At 36.2% G+C, this 18,203-nt stretch overlaps 1 protein-coding gene across 4 annotated transcripts; it reads left to right on the plus strand.

The window, feature by feature from the left end:
- Positions 1 to 698: 698 nt before the first annotated feature.
- On the plus strand, positions 699 to 17,201 carry RIK (RS2-interacting KH protein). Of its 4 annotated transcripts, XM_088216991.1 has the most exons (13): positions 701 to 1,058; positions 1,416 to 1,656; positions 7,264 to 7,365; positions 7,446 to 7,480; positions 7,570 to 7,645; positions 7,908 to 7,997; positions 8,092 to 8,178; positions 8,709 to 8,802; positions 8,937 to 9,054; positions 9,402 to 9,645; positions 9,733 to 9,915; positions 16,032 to 16,287; positions 16,475 to 17,201. In XM_088216991.1, the coding sequence occupies exons 1-13, from the start codon at positions 982 to 984 to the stop codon at positions 16,594 to 16,596; spliced, it is 1,725 nt and encodes a 574-aa protein (XP_088073117.1). In that variant the 5' UTR covers positions 701 to 981; the 3' UTR covers positions 16,597 to 17,201. The 4 variants fall into 4 exon arrangements, 3 of the variants coding, with proteins under 3 accessions (XP_088073118.1, XP_088073117.1, XP_021905205.1); XR_015818155.1 differs by lacking the exon at positions 16,475 to 17,201 and adding an exon at positions 14,950 to 15,099 and having other exon boundaries at positions 699 to 1,058; positions 9,402 to 9,915; positions 16,032 to 16,208; XM_022049513.2 differs by having other exon boundaries at positions 704 to 1,058; positions 9,402 to 9,915.
- Positions 17,202 to 18,203: the final 1,002 nt, after the last annotated feature.

Consider the following 18,203-nt stretch of genomic DNA (forward strand, 5'->3'; position numbering starts at 1 on the left):
CATAAAAATATATAATTTATTCGATGTATTAAAATTTAATATCTATTTAACTTTAACCATTCATTTTTAAGCTGAATCCAATTAATTTCAGAGTCTTTAATGCATACAATAAACTCACATATAAGTTCACTTAGTTGATTAAAGCCCAACACATGTCTCATTAAGAGGAGAGACATTTCAAAATGACTCTTTTTTGGCAATATGGTTGTTATTTTTTACTTAAATCATATATATAGTATATGTGATTCTTTTTTTTTTTTTTCAAATTATTGGTTCAGATCGGAAGAGATAAATTTTTTTATTCCAACATATTAGGATTGAGGATTGTACCGTATTAGCCTGATCCAGTTTAGACTGTTTAATTTTTTCGGTATAAACTAGATTTTACATAATACTATTTTCGTATTATCTATTCGTTTGGTGTTTTAGTATTTAGTTTTGTAGTTCGAATATGATTTTGCACAACCTTTATTCATGTTTTATCTCTTTTATCTAGTTTATTCTATTTGGGCCAGATTTTAAGTGACCATGCTCTTGTCTTTTGTCTCTTTCTCTTTCTCCTTAAGATAAGTTAATACATTCATTCTTTCTATATTGATCTCTAACATTTGGGTCAATGTAATATGTATAGTTGCACTGTTAAAATTAGTCCAGGAAAAATATAAGTTACATCGAAATTGAAGGCTAGGAGGTTCAATAGCATCACGTGATCAGATTTTCGTCCTCTTCTCACGTGACCACACCTTAATCCGAAGTACCCAACCGGGAAAGGGCAAAAGAGAAAGAGCCTTGACGCCTGACCTTCCGTACCACCAACCAATCGAAACTCCAAACCCATCCACTCCTGCAAATTTCAGCTTCTTGGCATCCATCGCGGTATTCTTCCGTCTCGATTTCAATTGTTTTGCCCCATCTCCTCGAAGGCAAAGAAGAAAAAACCGGAATCTGCAGATTTTTGTGGCAGATTTTCTGGAGGGAGTAATGACAGAGGACGGTGGAGCTAGGGTTTCTTCGGATGAATCCACGTTGACGAATGGTGCTTCCCAAACAAGGCAGAGGTAGTATTGGTTTTCTTTTTCGTTAGTTAGCAATTCGTATATGATACAAATATTAGTCGTATTGATTGATTAATCTTGTTGTTCTTAGCTTGTTGATCCGATCCTAAGCTTGTTCATTGTGTCGATGTTGTATAATGGTTTTTGGCGATGATTCATTTGGTTTTTTTGGCCTTCAATGTTTGAGGAGTTTAATTTTGGGTTAGGTTATTCATATGGTGGCGGCGTCTCTTGTATTGAGAGCTGCCATCATAGTTGTTGTGGTGTTTGGCTTAGGAATTGCAGAAATTTTTCTTTTTGAACTTGGGTTTTTCCTTAATTAAATGCTGCTAAGATTTATCAATTCTTCTTTTGGTGCAGGAAAAAGAGAAAGTGGGATCAACCGGCTGAGTCAATAGTTTCAGTTGGATTTGCTCTACCTGCGGTCCTCCCAATAGGCAACATGGCGTCTGTTAGTGCAGTTCCTCTTCACACTGCGGCTCCAGTTTCTGGTGTTTTCTTGCCAATTCCTTTGGCTGGCAGTGGTACAATGATTGCTCCATTGCTTCAGGCTCCCACTGCAAATCAACCATCTGGTTCAGTTGCCCCTAAAGTAAATCAAGTGAGCAATTTCTATGGCTAATTTCTATGGCATTGCATAACTACTCTTTGCTATGATGTGGTGTACAAAACTATATAAGATGACCATGAAGTATCTAAGTTGGTGATCTTTTTTATAAGCCAGTGATGACTGTTGTTTTTGGTCAAATTAGACTTTGCTATAAGAATGCTATTGAAGATGAGTCTAAACGGTTGGTTGCCTTCCATTATGGTAATTTGACATTTTGGTGAAACTTTTTATATATTTAGTAGGGTGGCTAATTATCTTCAAGTAGCATTGGATAACTAACCTCCTTGAATATTGATTGTGAAGTATCTAAGTTGGTGATCTTTTTTATAAGCCAGTAATGACTGTTGTTTTTGGTCAAATTAGACTTTGCTATAAGAATGCTATTGAAGATGATCTAAACGGTTGGTTGCCTTCCAATTATGGTAATTTGACATTTTGGTGAAACTTTTTGTATATTTAGTAGGGTGGCTAATTATCTTCAAATAGCATTGGATAACTAACCTCCTTGAATATGGTAACTAATAGAATCGCATGAAACGAGTCTTTCAATAAGCTTTTGGAGCACCAAGGTCATGTCAAATCTAATATAAGAACCATTGCCAACTGTGAATTGCATTTACTGAAGAACTATGCGCCAATTCTTATTAACTCATCACTGTGGGCTTGGGATGCCTCTCTCCAACTTTTAATGGCAACTCTGAGTGCCTTTATCCAACTTGGGATGCCAACCATTAACATGCATCCTAAACTTTGCACTTTGAAAATTCTACCAAATTGTATCCTTCTTAGAAAGAAATCTCCATTTTCACTTGCATAGAGGAGCTTTTCTAAAAGTAACATGAGATCTAATCCCCAAACTGTCAGACCACAAATATTGTTTCACATGACACTCCAAGTAACCAAATGGAATTTCATCTGCTCATGACCTCCTGAGAACTGAGGTTGAAATATTTCAAAATTTTTAGCAACCATAAAAGGGATGGAGAACAAAGAAAAGAAATGAATAAGGGTTAGACAACACACTTCCAATGAGTGTGAGCCTGCCCCTCTTAGACAAATAGTTCCTCCTCTATCCAACCAACCTCTTTTCCAAATTTCTCACAATAGGGTCTTATATAGACACATTGATAATGCATTGGCATAGTACATCAACAATAATGTACTATATAGGTTATTTTTATGTTTTCCAGTTTATTTATATTTTGTTTTCCTTTTTTCATTAGGAGTAATATTTATTTTCTTACTAGTATTAGTACTTCCTATCTTATTGGAATATGCTTTTAATCTTATTAGTCTTACTATTTCTTAGTCAATCCTACTTGGGAATGTCTTCCTTGGCACTCTATAAGTACTTTTATGATCTCCTTGGGTCCTTCAATTATTTAACTACATAGTCTAAGAAATTTCTTTTACTTGATTTTGTATTCAATCAAATCTTGGGCATGATATTTATAAGAATCATTAATGTGATATCTAGATTTTTGTTCCCAAATTCTATGTTGACAAATTAATCCTAATTTCTCTTAAATTAGTTTGGTCTCAGAGCTAAAACCATCCTACACCATAAAATCTCAAACCTTAAATGCAAATAGCCCCAAACACATGAAAAAAAAAATCAGACAAAGCATAAACCCTAAAACTGCTGCTAGTCCACTTACCAACCATCGACAGGCAGTTAGTGACACAACCCTTACCACCAACCTTGAAATATCCCTATCAATAGACTCCAAAAGCCCTACTGCAAAATTCTGCCAACAAATGCACCATTTCCTGTTGCAAGTTCTCTTAGTTGCTGCCTCTCTCGATTCAGTAATTCAGAGTAGTCATCTCATGCTAGCCAATCAACAACCTCCACCTTTAATCAAGTTGATCGGCGGAAGTGCGTCGTTATATGGTGACCAAAAGTCGACACATGAGCCATACATGCTCGCTTCTGCAAGAAGGGTTGCTCAATCTATTTTGTTTGAATTTCCTAGCTCTAAGTTTGACAAGATCGGGTCCCTTGATTGGTTCCCACCTCAAATAGACTAGTTTTACAAGAAATCTGAACTTCAATAATGGGAACTACTATTGAATTAAATGCTAGGAAAGATGTATATGAGGTAGCAACCAAATATTAGACTCGAAACAATGTAAAACACAATAGATGCAATCTTGGAAGAACTATGAGGTGCATTGCATAGGTTGTTCCACCAATTCAAAATTTGCGAGATGCACAAGTCACTGGTCCTGATAAAAGAAATGTTGAAGATAATGTTGGTGACATGTAAAAAGGAAGCTATATGAAAAAAATACAACTCTTGACGAATTTTTTGTTCTTTTCTTTCTCTCTTATCTTTCTCTCTTCTCTTTCTCTCTTGTCTCTTCTCTCTTCTCTCTTCTCTCTTCTCGCCTCTCTCTCTATGAACCTGTTCGTAAAACTGTAAGAGGTCACACTAAGCCAAGGTGTCCTTTTGACGATCGGAAAGGCCGCTCATGGTAAGGATCAATTGAAACCAAAAAACTGATGTTGTGGGACTAAACCAAAAAGCTTATCTGCATTGATAGGAAGTCCTTCAATGTTGGTTATGATGGGAAAGATATTAATGGCCTACGCATTTGCGAAAATGGCAAGGGATTCAGAGTTTTTATCTCTTTAGACAAAGAGGACGTTAGCTAGCTTGTTGATGCGCTTAGTGACTTCTATTGGACAAGGGCAGCGTTACTTGAGGAAAGAACAAAGGGTCAAAAGCACACACTTTGGTTAGCTCTGTGTTGGAATAGATGCGGGCGTTTCTTAGTTTTTTCCGAACAAAAAGGCAAGATGTTCAACAGAATATTTATCCCTCAAGGTGTCGAGGTTGGCGGTTGGTGGAGAATGATGAAATCCATCTTCGAGCTCACAGAAATTCCGCCATTCCATCTAGAAAAGAGAGGTACTTTGCCTAAACCTCTTATGTCAGGAGACTCAAGTCCCATATTATTTCCTTCCACGCTGGCGATTCTTTGCTCCCCTTAGTGCAAACAAGGTTTTCAACTGGTGGCAGTACCGGTTGGAGGGAAAACGTTTGTTGAGGCTTTACAGGCGAGTTCTTGACTACTAATTGGGTAGGCAGAAGCTCCCAAACCCAACTTGGGCTCGAAAAGCGCAATTAGGGCTTTACCCGGATGGTCACAAGGTAGGTACTGAATTCGCTGGGCTTAACTCCACAGGCCATCATCGATGCTCGGTCCATTGGGTAACCGAAGGTTTACAAGAGAAGAAAAAGGGAAATGGGTTGAACATGTCGGGACAAGCAAGGAGGCCATGAAGAAAAAAAGCCCGGGAAGGGTTGAATTGGGTGGGCCAAGCAAAAGATCCAAGATGAAAAAGAGCTTGAGAGTGAAACAGTTTTAGCGGCCCAAGAAAAAAACTGGACCCAGCCTTTAAAATAGATTTCCTCTATCAAGGAGGAGACTAAAACGAGTCAAGAGGAAGATTTTGGTGTTGAGGTGCTTAGTGATGCATGCATCCTGAAGAGTTTGGGTGATTCTGTGGCGATTGTCGAAATACTTGATCGGGATGACGTTGAACCAATGTCTCTTGTTAGGGTCGACGAGCCTAAGGCGGATGAGCAACCATCTTTCATAGTTATGTCTTTTCCTTTTTCGCCCATTTCTGACCTTGAAATAATGATGGTGTTTGAGGCGGAGTATAGCGAAGTTATTTGTGGAGGTTCATTAACAGCTAGTCCTAGTTCCTTGAACATTGATATTGTCTGCAAAGAGCAGATCTACTCCACCTGGGTCTTAAGAAATGTTCGACGTGTTAGCAAGTCACTAAGACTCTCCTTTGTGGGCTTTGAACACCATGCCATGCTCCTATTTGCTGAACTGAAAAAAAGATGTGGGAACAAAAGGAAACAGATGAGTCTCTGGGTAAAAACTGTAACAAATAGAGTGCAAGTTGGGTAAGAGAGCTAAAGAGGCTGCAGTCTTCCATAAATTATGAAGATAGGAGCAAGAAGAACTTGAAGTTGGGGGGTGATTCACCATTATCTCAATGATTGATGGCATCCTATCCTGTAATGTCACAGGGTTTAAATGACGCTAAGAAGAGGAATATCATCAAGGGCTGCCTTAGCAGATGGAAACCACTAGTCGTATGCTTTCAAGAAGCCAAGATGGAGGTCGTTGATGATTTGTTCATCAAAAGCCTTTGGTGAATTGATGAATTGGGGTGGCAATTGCTTCCAAGGGGACCGTTGGGGGTGTCCTCCCATTGTGGAATAAAGAGTCTGTTGAATGCAAAGACTTCATTCTCGGGGAGATTATTTCTTCCTGCTTATTTGTCAACAGAAGGGATAATGGTGAGTGGTTCTTCTCGGGTGACTACTGTAGAGGGAATGCTAAGGAGCGCTCTTTGTTCAAAATCGGTTTAAGTCTGTGGAGGGGTATTATGGCCATATGCAACAAGGTGCTTGATTGCACCAGATGGGAAGTCGGGAATGGCAATAAAATCTATTTATGGCAGGATTCCTAGTGTGGGGAGATAAGTCTCATGTCTGAGTTTCCCAATATTTTTGCCATTGCAAGGGACAAGTATATTCTTCTGGGGGATGCTTTTACTATCACTGATTGCAGGGCTTGCACTATATCTGTCTACAAAAATTTAAACGACTGGGAGATTGAGGAATTTGAAAAATTTCTTTCTCTAATGAGTACAGTTGTCGGATACCTTTAACATAGGATTTGATCCGAAGAAATGAGAAGAAGAAGAAGAGAAGAGGACCAAAGCCGAGGAGAAATAGGGATATAAATTTTATTTCTTTTCCGATGATGTCTACAAGCATGGTTAGATAGCCTCTTGTGCTTAAACATCATATTTCCAGCGAGGATCACACAACTGTTTTAGCCCTAGTGACGGCCGTGGCTACTAATGACAGATCTATTGGTAATACAAAATAAAAGAAACCCTAACCCTAAATGTTCGACAAAAGACCTTTTTGCTCATTTTTTGTAATTTTTCCTTTTTACCCTTAATATCCTGACAATGCCCTCCCCTTAAACTGATACCTGGTCTTCAAGGTTGATTTTAGAAAACTTTGTCTTCGAGAATCCCTTCCATGACAATCTCCTCTAAGAACATACTGTTTTACTCGTGCAACAATGTCTTGGGAAGTACCGATCACCACACTTGTAACAAGCAGCTGTTGCTTTTTTACATTCCATATCTCTTCCTGCAGCTCGGGGTGGTTAATCATAATTGTCAGATCTTTCTGAAAATTTGGTATCCTTCCCAGTAAAATATAAACTTCAGGACATTTTCTTAACAGATTGTTATTGCAGTAAGGCCTGTTCGAATACTTGATTAATCGTTTGCGGCTTGAGGAATCTTATTATGGGTTGTAACTCTGACTTGAGGCCACTGATTAAGGTGGATATAAAAAGTCTTTATGAAATTGTTGGGTTATAATTTTCATCCTCTTTTAATATGTTTGTGCATGTTTGCATAGACAATTTTATTTCTGTGTTAGACATCTATACTTTATTGTTACAGATGCCATTTGTAATTGCTGAAACTTATTCACCTTTAGTTTGCCCATAAAATGATTGTTTTTTCTTTCTGTTATTTTTAAGCCCAAGATACAAGACGAATTAATAATAGCTCGTGAGATTGTTATTAACGATGCAGAGCCTTCTGTACGATACAAGCTTACCAAACGCCAGACGCAAGAAGAGGTAAATCTGACTGCTTTACTATATAGGACTGAAGGATAAATGTAGATTATACCACTAAAGCAATGACTTCTTTGTTGCAGATTCAGAGGTGTACTGGTGCGGTTGTGATAACCAGGTTTATGTTCTTCTATTGGAGGGTGATGAGAAGTAATTTTTACTGGCATCTGTTCTTTGCAATTTATTCATTTTATCACTTCTTTCCAGGGGCAAATATCGTCCACCAAATGCTCTGCCTGATGGTGAAAAGCCGCTATATCTTCACATATCTGGAGGGGCTCATGTATGCACAGTATATAGTTTCTTATGGAGCTTTTAAGGCTGCTATAGCTAGGATGTTTTGAGTAATTCACTGCCAATTGATTTGTGTATAGTTGCTTTAGTTTTGTCTGATAACATAGCTTCTAACTTCGTGGTTTTTATTCTTCTTGGCTTCACATTTGATTACTTACCATTAATAATGGTAAAAGCCTTGCAAAAATTTCTTTCATCTTCCAAAAGAAGTTTGGCTTTCTTTTTCAAAATCTTGTGGATTGTCTTTGCAGTTGAAAGAAACAGCAGAACGGATTTTAGCTGTTGATCGTGCAGCTGCCATGGTAGAGGAAATGCTGAAACAGGGCCCAAATGGGGTGAAGGTATACCTTGCACTACCTTCTAGTTCTTTTTCAGATTGAGGCAGTTTAACCCAGAGGCAGTTTAACCCAGTGTATGAATATGCAATTGAATCAGGGTAATCCAGCATTTAGCTCTTGTGTGTACTTGGGATTTGATGCTGATCCATCATTAAACATTGCTGCTCGTATTCGTGGACCAAATGTGAGATTTTCCTTTCCGCTCTCCTTTCTTCTTAGTCATAGAAATTACCTATCAAGATTTCCGACATCTTTCCATCCCTGAGTATTTTTGTAGCTAGCTCTCTTATCTGCCTATAAAAAATGGGACATCTCTATTTATAATTAATATCTGGCTGTGGTGGATATTTAGGTTATCCATCTCATCCATGTAGTTCATTTTACTTGAGTAATTTTTCCTTTATTTTTAAGGAGAGGCTTAATGTGCATTCCTTGTGTCTTTAGTACACACGCACACACATCCACACATATGCACATGCACATACATAGATACTTATACGTATGCAATTTTTTACCATACATGTATATACACAGCCATTTATAGGATTTGCTTCTCATCTACTGGATTTGGTTGCATTGTTTGATTTGTTTATTCTTTAAGTTAATAGTGCATATGACAAAGATGAGAGGTTCTAATGTTGAAGCTTTCTCTGACTTCTCCATACAATTGGGAGAGAATGTTTTTGTGTTGGTGGTTCGGTTTTCTACTTGCAGGACCAGTATATAAATCACATTATGAATGAAACAGGAGCAACTGTTGTATTAAGAGGGCATGGTTCGGGTAACTCTGAGAGCCCGCACAGTGAGGGTACTATTCTTCTGCATCCTTTTTTACCATTTTGCTTGCATGTTGAGGTTGAGTGTTAATCCATGTGCCTGTGCATGTGAATGGATGTGCAACCATTAAACATTTTTTCATCTATTCTCTTGTTCTGATTGCAGAACAGCAGCAACCATTGCATTTGCTCTTATCCAGCAATAATCCTAAAAGCCTTGAAGATGCAAGACTCTTGGCAGAGAATCTTCTGGATACAATTCGAGTAGAATTTGATGCCTCCAGGTAATAATTTTTTGGTTTAATCTGACAATGAAAATTTCTCCAGGCATGCCATATACTGATGCTTCATGTCTTCTCCTGAAAACAGAAGAAGGGAATACTGATTCATATAACCTTTTTGTTCTCCAGAAAATTTGGTAGCATTGTGTTGCTATTGTTAGGTTAATATGGGGATCTTCTTTTAAACTTCACATTCTTGTTAGCAACAGTTTTTCAGTTGAGCATTCCATCAAGTTTACTCTTTGAATGTCTTTTCTTCTCTTCTCAAACTGAAATTTAAACTATGTTTTCTGTTTCATGAGTTGTCTATAAAGTTCTATCTGGTGTAACTTAATTTGCAAACTGTCTAGGGTTTCTTCATGTAAGGTTTATGGTGCTGTGCCACCCCCGCAGACACTGTTGACTGGAGTTCAGAGCTTTGGAAATGAGCCAAAAGTAAATGAAAGTTCAGCTTCTGCTTTGGCATCATCGGCGGTGGGTGTTACACCACCTCGGCCTGTATCTTCTATTACACTTCCTGGGCCTGCTACTATCCCTCAAAGGCCAATATCAAGCGCAGGAGGAATATTAAACTCTGGCCAACTGCTGCCAAATGTGAGCTATCCCCAGCCTTTGTTAACTGGAGGAACAAGCTATAGTGGTTATGGTGGAATATATCCTCAGGCTACACCTCTGCAACAGGTTGCTCAAGCCCTTAAACAATCACCTTCTGCAGTTACTTGTACAGTTGCTTCTACAACGGTAACGAGCACAGTACCAAAGGCAAGTACAAGCTCAACTTCATTGAAGGAGAAACAGCCTCCACAAAAACGAAAATTTCAAGAGTTACCTGCTGGTTCAAGGGGCCCTGCTAAAATAGATCAGGTATCTATGAATTAATTCTCCACCTGATTTTTTAAAATTTCTTCTTCCCAAAAGAAGCTTGTCAGTTTCAGTTTTTATATCCTATGCTATTTTTCATCTGAGCTTTCTCCTTGTCAGTAGCTGTAGTTGCAGTTTTCAAAATTGAAGCAATCAATGTGTGCAGATGTTAAATTTTAGAAGACCAGGGATGGGGATGTAGAAGTTCTGTTTCTGGGGCATTCGATGAAAATGGGGATTGTTCCCCCGATGGATTTAATAAAAGTCAGTGACATCTGAGCGAGTGTAGTCTGGCAGAAAGTTGTATTTCTGCTAGATACTTGATAGTAATAGGGGTCTACATGGAGGTCCGAAGCTGAAAAGTCCTTATATGTTATAAGCTCTATAATGGGTTATGCACTTGTTTACTGTTAGCCTTGCGCGTTACTTGATCATACAAGGAAAAGATATCCTTGGGAACTTTACCTTGCTTCCTTTTTGATGCAGGGGAAGACAGTTAGAGGAATTTGGGATATAGTTGTTAGATTAATCTAATCATGGGCATTCTTGTAGACATAAGGAGTAGTTTGTGAGAAAAATATCTTTTATGGTTGCGTTTCAGTGTTACATTCACAAAGCATCAAAGGAGTGCAGCTCATAGAAAAAGAATTTATAATAAGTTTAGCAAAACGTCAATAAGGTTCCCTAGATCCTTTCTTAGATACAGAGTTGACAATTAAGCAAAATACTTGGAGCTTGGAACCAAGAGTCCTTATCTCTATCGAAGTTACCATTTCAGCCTTACATATTGGTGGCATCTTATTTGCTGCCTGATTTAGTAAAGCTGCCCGTCGAATTGAATTAATGGCATGTTGGACTTTGTGCATTGGAAGCAATCTGCTTGGTAATCTTCACAGACTGATTCATCAAATTCATACAACAATTTTTTTTATTATTTTTTCTCAATAAGATTTAGGAGGTTGCCCTTTCCTTCGGTCGAAGTTTCAATCAGCAAGTAAAGAATTCCACAATCTTTGTTGGCTTCTTTAATTTGTTTCCCTGTAGAAAGGTAATTAGCCCTGTGCCTTTCTATTAGCATCTGGTTCTGGTTTGTCTTTCAATGGATCGAAGGTAAGCCTTTTTTGGCCTTTATAGAAGGTATAAGTATTAGATATTGGTGGGTGCATCATTTTGTAATCATACAAATAAGGTCTCCTTAGCAATATATGACAAGCAGCCATAGGGAATGCATCAAACTTTAATTTTTTAGTTCTCACTGATCTTTAATTGAAGTAAACATCTAGGAGAATACATGTTCTTCAATAGGAAAGCTTATATGGATGAAGTTGCTTCTCTACTAGTCCCTTCAGCTTTTCCACCAGAAGCCTTTGCCACCATATTCTCAATATCCCATTACAATAATACCACCAGAAACCCACCACCACAAGTCACTTGAGTTCAGAAGATGATGTGTTGCCTCCAATTTTCAAGTTCCTCCTCATTTGGGATTGCCAACACTCAATCTATGGATAAAAACTTCTCCCTTTACAGGCAGGAAGCAACCTCTGGTTCTTCTTTGGTACATCGACACTGTTTCTCCATTTAATAATTGCAACCATGTTTAATAGACAAATTGGCATGAGTAGGATGCATGTTGAAGCTCATGGCATAAAAAGCAATGCAACTTAGATTCATTGGTTATACCTTTAGAAAATAGAATTGCTGCAGAGCCTCTATAAGTTGTTGATCTTGGCAGTTTGTTATATCCAATGTCACTAGTCCTGCAACTTGTCTTCCTGAAGTGTATTAAACAATCATTAACCTGACAGAAACTCCCTGTTCAGCAGTAGCATGAGTTGTTGGGAGGACATGTTAGTTGAAAGCAAACAACTTGCTCTTCTGCCCAGTTGGCATGTTGATAAGCATCCCCAAGATAATTAATGCAATTTTGTTTTTTTTTTTCCTTTTAGATATTAGTAATTCAATTGATATCCATTTGAATTGCTAGCCTGTAGAATTCACTAGTCTATTCTTCAATGTTCAAATCATTTTATTTTAGTTTTTCAAATTTCACTTTTAAATTCATTAAGGAGTCAGTTGGCAGAACTGCTTCTTTTTTTCTTGCCTTCATTGTTTGCTGTGTTCAGATTTTTACCTGGCCTTGTCTAGCAGACTGCTTTTTCTGTCTTTTCCACCATCAAGGAGTGAGTTCCTTTCAATTTCAGTTTTGTGAATAAAACTTTTCTTTCTTCTGTCATGGGATTCTTTACAAATTACTTTTCTAGATTTGTCTCCAAATTAAGCAAATTTTTAGCATCCATCGTTACACGAAATCAGGAACTTCGATTAAAACTTCTCAGTCTAAAGAGCAAGTTGTGGGCTTTGAGTAATCTTCCGTTTGCCAAGTTCAGGAGAAAGGTATTTGCACCTATTTCACTGGTCACTGTTTGAGTCATTTAGAAATAAGAAGAGGAGATTTTGATGATTCTCCCTCTCGTCTAAAACAAATAGGGTTGATTTGTACAAATGGGGATTTGGGATAAAAATCTGGACATTACACCTAAGGTGTCTTGGCTATCTATCACATCTAAGAAGTATTAAGTATCACACCTAGAGTTATCACATAACCACAAAATTGAAAAACTTTAGAGATGTTTTATTAATTTACTGCTCTCATAGAGAGGTCACAACCATATTTATAGAGTGCTATATAACTTTTTTTTGACTAGATTATGAAATATCAAAACTGATTTAAGAATACTCCTCAGAATAAAATAAGAATGCTAATACTAAAAATATTAGCAATGCTAATCCTAATACAAATGAGAAATACTAAAACAACTAGAAAAATTAAGAACTAAGAAGAATAAGATCCTAAAGTTACTAAAACTATTATAAGACTCCTCAATAATGTAATAGTTTTATGTTTAATCCTAAACCTACTTAGCATCTAGATTCTTTCTGATGACTGGAAGCCAGCGGCCGTTTGATAGTCAGCTCAGCTGGAAGTGCTGGTTGCAAATTATATGTCGGTATAAATGGTGCATAAGTTCGAGATTGTGAGAGACAGCAGCTGGGAGAGGTTGCAATGGTGAGTTTGGTAATTTGCAATGGAGATTTGCTGTAGGGCTTTGGAGGTCTGCCGATTGGGACCTTCAAAGGCTGGTGGTAAAGGCGGTGTTGATCACCTCTTAGGTGGGTGGACTGGTGGTGTCTTAGGGTTTCTATGAGTTTTTTTTTTTTTTCTTTCAGATGGTTCTGTTGCTATGGATGTAGGATTTTGAGAATTTTCGACTATGGTATTCTTGTAACTCTGGTATCAAATGGGTGTAGAACAAATAGGGTTGATTTATTAATGATACATATGGGTTATTGCCTAAATAGATTAGAAATTCTAATTCTATTAAATGTAAAACTATTATATTATGTAAGAGTCTATTATTATAATGTAGTAAATTTAGGGTTCTGTTCTTATTAATATTTTGTATTATTATTTGTTTTAACATTTTTTGTTTATGGTTAGTGTTCTTAATATGCTAGTATTCCTAGTCTATTAGGATTAAAATTCCTAAATTAGTTTTGGTATTCCATAATCTAGTTGAGAAAAACTTATTTAACACTATTGATATAGTTGTAACCTCTTGAGAGTGTCATTCAAGGATTCAATAACATTTTGAGAATTTTATAGTATTTGTTTGTGTGATTTAATCAGCTATTAGGTTTGATACTTAAGAACTCTAGGTGTGATATATAGGTTTTTCCTCAAATTTCTAAGTAGAAAATTAGCACTAATTTATCCTACATCAATTTGGTATCAAAAGTAAAAGAATCCTACCCTCAAAATCTCAAAACCCTTTTGACATCATCCTCCTTGCATGGATGCGCCTTAGTTTGGATTCATTTTTAGATTTAGTTTTGTAGTGGTGTAAGAGAAATTTTTTTTAAGAGTCCTACTTTTAGTTTCTCTAATTAAAAGCTTGCTGTTATTAAAAGTAATGATAGTGTCTGGTATTTTCTTTTTTGACAAAATAACACTAAGATATCGTTCAAAATATTTGTGTTTGGTAACGGTATTTGTAAATAATTAAGAAATACAATTAATATAATTTAAGAGCTAATTATGATAAAGTAAAGAGCGGTTTGAAACTCCTCTCTTGTTTAGTTGAACAGAGTAAATGATGATTAAGATTTTAGTTTATAAAAATAGTTGTTATTTTGTATATAGGTTGGGGTATTTAAGAAATTTGATGATCAATATAGTGTGAAAATTCTCTCAGCCTCTCACAATCCTCTATCTTGAGGGTTGAGTGAATGAGAGTTTTTGGAGGTTAAACCATCTTTCAATCCAATTTACTTTTTTATAGAACTCACACATTTGACCTGAGTTACAAAAGAAGATATATTGCTTGTGCTTATACGTTTTTTGCCTGTTTAAGAACATTCATTTAATACACGTGGTGCAAGATATTCATATTCTGTAGATCTTTAAGTGTATATGGATAAAATGCACCTCAAAATCGCTTGGCTGGGTAATCCTCTCCATGATACTAATGTTCACATGGCAGAATTCAAATGTCATGAAGAGCTTTTTATCTTGTTCATAATCCCACTTGCTTGGCTCCTTTAACTTCTTTAATAGTTCATAGCAATCAATTTGTGAGTTTGGCTCATCACAATTTTCGGAAGAAATTTTTTTTTGCTGCGGATTAAGTGGGCTTTTAGGTAGTATAATTTATATAAGCTTTTTCTAGTATTGGAGCGCTTATCAACAATATGAAGGGACAAGCAGAGCATTTTTATCTGCACGTACTTTTACTGTTAAGGGTGTGATTTGTACAAGATTCCCAAGCATTTAGGTCTGTTTGTAGTGTACCCTTGTGTCTTTTCTTTTCTCTTTTTTTTCCTCTTTAGTGTTGCCATGAAAATCATGCAGAAATACATGCATTATATGAATATATTTGATCCTCTACCTTTTTTTTTCTTTTTGCAAGAAAATCGCTTGCCTCTTATAAAATAATCTTGATATCTTATGCTGATTTTCTCTGCTTAACATTCCAGGTATTTTCTCTGACCTTCTAAGAAGCTAACTGGCCAATTCCGAATGCCTCTGTTTGGGCCATTGGTTTGTATGTTTCACAGGATTTCAGTTGTGGAGTAATGTGAAGAGCGTTGCTGCTGAAAACTCTATGATTAAAGGGCCAGTCCAAGGTTCTGTGCTGATTGACTGTGCCCTTATGTGTGATGATGTTCATAGCACTTTCTTTTAGGGTCATATCTGGTGGTGGCTTTCTCAATTTGAGGCCATAATCAATATGCATAGCTGCTAAGGATCATTAAGTGGTTAAGATTTTTAACGTCATCAATAATTTGCTAAAACTGCATGAAATAGAGAATGCATTCATTTTAACCAAAAGATCAGTTCTATGTTATAAATGATAAAACTTGCATGTTTCTTGTTAAGGGATAACTTTCAGTTGCCAACTCTTTCTTGGAGGGAGTTTCATTTGTGGCAAAACCTCATTAGGACCCAGTCAAACTTCTTTGTAGATGGATTATAATTGCATTTGTTTGTGGCTGGCAGCCCCTTCAAGAGTTGTTTAGCTAAAGACATGCTAATGAGAAAATTTTGGGGTCAATGAGGAAAAGCTAAGTTCAAGTATTTCTTCATTTTATTTATACTGGCCAAATTATAGTTTCCTGTGTTACATGCATCATGCTGCCTGACTCTAGATTGACAAAGTTACATGGACCTAATTAGTTCATCCTAATGCTAGATGAAGCTTATATTTCGCCCTCCATTCAAATTGACATGTTAAGTTTCATGTGGAGATTTAAACTTCAACATGCTGTAGTAGTTTATATGTTCCTAAGTACCCAAGCAATTAATAATAGTGCAGGTGGTTGGTACTTCCAACCTCCTCAGTAGCCTGAGCTGTGTGCTTCCAAGAAAAAGTAAAAAAAAAAAAAAGGCCATTAGTAATGGTGTTTTCCCTTTCTCTTTTCACTTTTTTACTATTTTTCCTGGACTAAAATTTTCGAAGTTGTCCTGGGAGAAATTTTTTGCCATTACTGCATCTTTTCTCTATCTCACTGAGATTGAAAAGTTGGTTTTGTATTTGCTTTTCTCTAACTCATGACAGGCCTCAGAAATTTTTAAATCAAGTGAACCATTGACTGATGCGGGTGTAAGAAACTTGTTGTCTTTGCCAGCTCCAAAGAAGTTGCTCCAACCAACATCCAATGGCATGTCACCACTTCCAAGATCCATGCCTCCACCACCACCCCCACCCCCGAGAGACATTCCTCCACCTCCAAAATTTACCGCACCAACACCAGCTGTGAAACTGCATGACGCAGACAAAGTTTTGAGACACACAAAATCTGATACAGTTCCAGGTACAAAGACGTTATTGGCTTTAGATAAAGAGCTGGTTAATGCCATTACAGTTTTGGTGAAGAACTAGAAGTGCAAACCTTGGCATTGTTGTATTATAGGAGCAAGTAGCAAAGAAGTAGGAATTGCTTTGCTTATTGCTTCTATTTCTCTGGAAAATTGGCCTTCTAAATCAGTCAGTTGTTGCAGATACTTTGGTTAAGCTAATGGAATATGGGGAGGAAGATGATGACCCTGAGGACAGTGAAGAATCACTTCGTAGCAGAAATTCTTGTGTAATTGCAGGTAGAAAACCATTCTGGGCTGTATGATTCATTTAGTTCTTCATCAGCTAGAATCTAAAAAAGTTCTACTGGAGTTCCGACATGAGTGCCTACCAATGCGAAACCAAAAGGTCTCCAGAATTATTAGGAGAATTAGATGCAGTTGCTTGCTGTACAGGATCTTGTAATTCACCCTGTCTGCTTTAGCAACTGGTGGCTTGTGCTCTTGGGAGAAGAAGGTGGAAGACCCATGTTGTATTTTTGGTCGTAATTTGAATCACATGTACACCACTAGTTTTACACTTGCTGGTGTGTAATTCTATATGCTGGAAGTATTTGCATAATGCAGTAGGCCAAGACAGGTAGAGTCTATCATATATTTTGTACTTCGTACCCAAGAAAGGTGATTGTGCTCACCAGTCAGCTTTAGAGCTAGAATCTCCATTACAGGGCTTTGAGAGCTAGGGTTTAGAGATCCTTTTTAGGAAGTCTAATAGGAGCGGGAAAGAAAGTTTATTTATTTGTCAATTTATTTTCTTTGTTGTTATGTTTAAGGATCATCTTCTTTGCAATTTTACATTTTTTTTTTTACTTTTTATCTTCCTCATTATTGCACTTTTTGTGAGAGCAAATTCATTGATCAATTTTCTTTTTGTTGTTGTTGTTGTGTTTTTTAAATTGGAGACTATTAAAGTATCATTACTGTATTTAGACTGTAAAAATAATGTTGCAATTATTTGACATTTGGTTTTATTTTGAGCATGTTACATATATGCCCGCATTAAGAAAAAAGAGCCCTAAAATACCAAAATTTAAATTTGTGTTCTCATTGCTAGTTATACATAAAAGAACTATAAGAAATATAGTTCTTAATGTTTTAGATAGAATATAACAAACCAGTCCAAGTACTTAGTAAAAACTACTTAATTATATTAGAGATTTAATTTTCTCTTCTTGGTTACATTAAATGATGTGATTCTACCCAAACCTTCGAAAACAATAATAATAATGAGTGTTGATTATTTGTTAATCCCAAAACATATTTTATAATTTTTATTCTAGAAAAAAGAAAAAGAGTTTCAAATTCTTAACTATACGTAATAAATGTAGTTTTTTTTTAATAATTAATTTAATGTTTACAATATCTTTAAAGTAGATGTACGTTCATAATTATGAATTTGATATTGTTTGTTAGAAAATTTTATATAATATTTACAAAAAAAAAATGTGTACATAAGAGTATTATAAAATTCCTCAGCTAAATGATATTTTTTAGTTTGGTGAACAATCCAACCACTCAATTTATTGTTAAGACACGAAATAAATGACTTTCGTCACTAATAGTTAGACAATTTATTTAGTGTCATTCATAATTTCAAAACTCATATATACGATTTATTGTTTAAATCTATTTTTACTTATTTATACCAAGTGAGTTAAATTAATAAAAAAAAAAATTTGAATTGACTTGTTTAAGTTTAATAGATATATATATATATATATATATTAAATTTAAAAAATAATTTAGCAAATTTGTTTTAATATATATGTAGTGAGTGAATGAATGAAATATATTAAAGAATTGATTAGTCAGACTAGCTACAAAAAGATTATACGAATCTAGCATGTTTTAAGTCCAATGCACACGCCGCAGA

The sequence above is a fragment of the Carica papaya genome, chromosome 1, assembly GCF_054855325.1.
Source record: "Carica papaya isolate Zhongbai chromosome 1, ASM5485532v1, whole genome shotgun sequence".
Lineage (NCBI taxonomy): Eukaryota > Viridiplantae > Streptophyta > Magnoliopsida > Brassicales > Caricaceae > Carica > Carica papaya.

Excerpts from the sequence above, each read along its gene's own strand:
- RIK (XM_022049513.2), top strand. The coding sequence starts at position 982 with ATGACAGAGGACGGTGGAGCTAGGGTTTCTTCGGATGAATCCACGTTG. Across the intron at positions 7,366-7,445 it reads AACGCCAGACGCAAGAAGAG|ATTCAGAGGTGTACTGGTGC; the intron begins GTAAATCTGACT and ends TCTTTGTTGCAG. Across the intron at positions 9,055-9,401 it reads GTAGAATTTGATGCCTCCAG|GGTTTCTTCATGTAAGGTTT; the intron begins GTAATAATTTTT and ends CAAACTGTCTAG.